The sequence below is a fragment of the Pangasianodon hypophthalmus genome, chromosome 15 (genome assembly GCF_027358585.1).
Source record: "Pangasianodon hypophthalmus isolate fPanHyp1 chromosome 15, fPanHyp1.pri, whole genome shotgun sequence".
In the NCBI taxonomy this organism is placed as follows: domain Eukaryota; kingdom Metazoa; phylum Chordata; class Actinopteri; order Siluriformes; family Pangasiidae; genus Pangasianodon; species Pangasianodon hypophthalmus.
In genome coordinates this window covers 25483716-25486215 of record NC_069724.1, presented here as the reverse complement: position 1 = coordinate 25486215, position 2500 = coordinate 25483716, and the positions used below count along the sequence as shown (strand labels likewise).

General features: G+C 41.8%; 1 protein-coding gene across 2 annotated transcripts in view; it reads left to right on the top strand.

Moving 5' to 3' along the window:
- The window catches only part of oatx (organic anion transporter X), a 6644-nt gene extending 6367 nt beyond the window's left edge, over positions 1 to 277 (top strand). For both annotated transcript variants that reach the window (XR_008303744.1, XM_026912306.3), the window contains exon 10: positions 5 to 277. Coding sequence is in view for 1 of the 2 variants with exons in the window: in XM_026912306.3 (XP_026768107.2) it covers positions 5 to 125 (121 nt within the window). In the remaining variant the exon portion in view is untranslated. The remainder of the gene's footprint in view (positions 1 to 4) is intronic.
- Positions 278 to 2500: the final 2223 nt, after the last annotated feature.

The window sequence follows — 2500 nt, the reverse complement described above, 5'->3', positions numbered from 1 at the left end:
TCAGGTCAAAGAAAGCGCGCAGGTTTCAGGAGCAGGTGCAGCGCGAGACCCTGGCACTCGACACACTCCGTCACGCTGCAGAGGAGAGTGAGGAGCGACGGTCGAGTGGACTCAACGCTCTCTAACACACTCTCTAACACACTCTCTAACGCTCTCTAACACACTCTCTACACACTCCGTTTATCACTCCTTTTATTCACACTGATCCTGCGTCAGGCTTTAGCCTTCCTGTAGTGTACAAGAGACGAAAATAAAAAGAATGGAAACATCACAGTCACCGCTGGTCTGCTTTCCTGTGTCACTGCAATGCATTGTGGGTATTTCAGTTTGTTCATACTGGCAATCATTGTGAAAACACACATTATTATATCTGTAGTGAATTATCTCAAACAGCGGGATTCGTTTATCGAGGTATTGGGAAGGTAAATAAAATATTTGATGAATAAAAACTCACAACATACAGAGGAATGAATATTCATGAGGTGTGAGCTCTCGAGGAAATGATCTCCACTGCTTCTGGCACGCAATAAACCGGAAGTCGGTTCTTTCCAGTGAAATGACGCTGCAGTGACGTCATGCAGCCTGCAGGTGGCGATGTTTAGTTCTTATTGAAATGGCTCATTACATTTTAATGTACCGTGTGTGTGTGTGTGTGTGTGTGTGTGTGTGTATGTGTGTGTGTGTGTGTAGATTATATTACATTTGTATACTTTTCAAATGCCTTTAAAATTGAGAATATGGCACAAAATTTGGGACAGTAAACTTCCATAAATTCCCAGGCGCTTTATCCTGGTCAGTGTGGCGGAGGATCTGGAGCGGATCCCGGGAATCCAAGGTGTAAATCCCTCTGTGTCCCTCTGAGACTCCTGGGAATGACTTTATTTTTAATTTATTTAAAAGCCTGATTAAAAACTGATTTATTCTCTCAGGAGTTTGAGTTTTTTACAGTCTGTAGTATGAAGAAAAGCTTCCGTTTGTGTCCTGTCTGTCTTTTCATCTGCTGTTTTTTTTTTAAGTTTTAATATTTTTTATTGAATTATTACATTTTTTAAGAGTTTTGTTGCTGTTCAAAATTCAATTCAATTCAATTTTATTTGTATAGCGCTTTTAACAATGAATTGTCTCAAAGCAGCTTTACAGAACATAAGAAACAAAAACATGCAAACAGAAACAAAAACATGCAAACAGTCCTAGATGTTAGACAGAATTATCCCTAGTGAGCAAGTCTGAGGCGACTGTGGTGAGGAAAAACTCCCTGAGATGATATGAGGAAGAAACCTTGAGAGGAACCAGACTCAAAATCACCTGATTTTATTGTACAGTATTATTATTATTATTATTATTATTATTATTATTATTATTATTTCTGAGATAATGAGTTGTCCATCTCCACTTTGCTTCCTCTCTGCTCTTATCTCAGTGTAGCTGTGTGTTACATCACACTTCTGCTCTACAGTAAGAGAATAAAAGAGCATCGTCCATTCATGTGCCACTTTCTCTCTCCCTCTCTCTCTCTCCCTCTCTCTCTCTCTCTCTCTCTCTCTCTTTCTCTCCCTTTCTCTCCCTACCTCTCTCTCCCTCTCCCTTTCTCTCCCTATCTCCCTCTCCCTTTCTCTCCCTTTCTCTCTCTCTCTCTCTCTCTCTCTCTCTCTCTTATAGAGAAGTAGATGATAAATAGAAAAGCTTCCTCCAACTAACCAGCTCAGTTTTTTTGTCATCTGTCTGTTCCACTCAATGCTTTAAAGCTGGAGCACATCTGAAGCACATCTGAAGCACATCTGGAGCACATCTGGAGCAGTCCTCTTTCATCGCTAACTAGCTGTTTAACTAGCTGTTAACAGCAGTGATTAGCTAGTAGCTAGAGGCTCGTTTATATACAGGACAGTCGTGCTTGGCTTTCAGAAGCCTAGCCTGTAGATTAGCGTCTCCCCTGCAGGCGCTGAGGTTTTGTGTTTGGTGATTAGTCGTGTATTGGGTACGAATAGTCAAGTTTTTTTAAAGATTAAGTCTCTGACAGTTAAGTAGTTTGGCTCAATGTATGAACCACTAACCCACCTCCCATTCCTGCCCATGTTCAGGAAGCTCCGCCCCCAGGATCTAGAATATCTATAATACGGATATGAAGCTTCTCCAGGCCGGAAGTCAGCTTTTCCCAACAGGGATTCTCAGCTACGTGAACACACCTGTGCTGAAGCCATGGCTTAAACTCTTCTTTTTCATCATGTTCTACAGATTTTCCAGGTTATTTGTATGAGTAAGAAATAAAAAACATTGACTATTGCACCTTTAATAACCGTCAGATTTCACTGATCTCGAGTGACGTATCTTCTAATCATGTTTCTGAGGCACTCTGCTGGTCACCGCGGCGAGCATCGGAGCGCCGCGTCTGCGGTGAGCCACGTGGCTGATGTTAGCGTTATCTTTCAGCTTTTGCTCTCTCAGACATTCAGCTGCCTGAAACTCATAATCAGCTGCCAATTCAGCTCCTGATGACTTATGA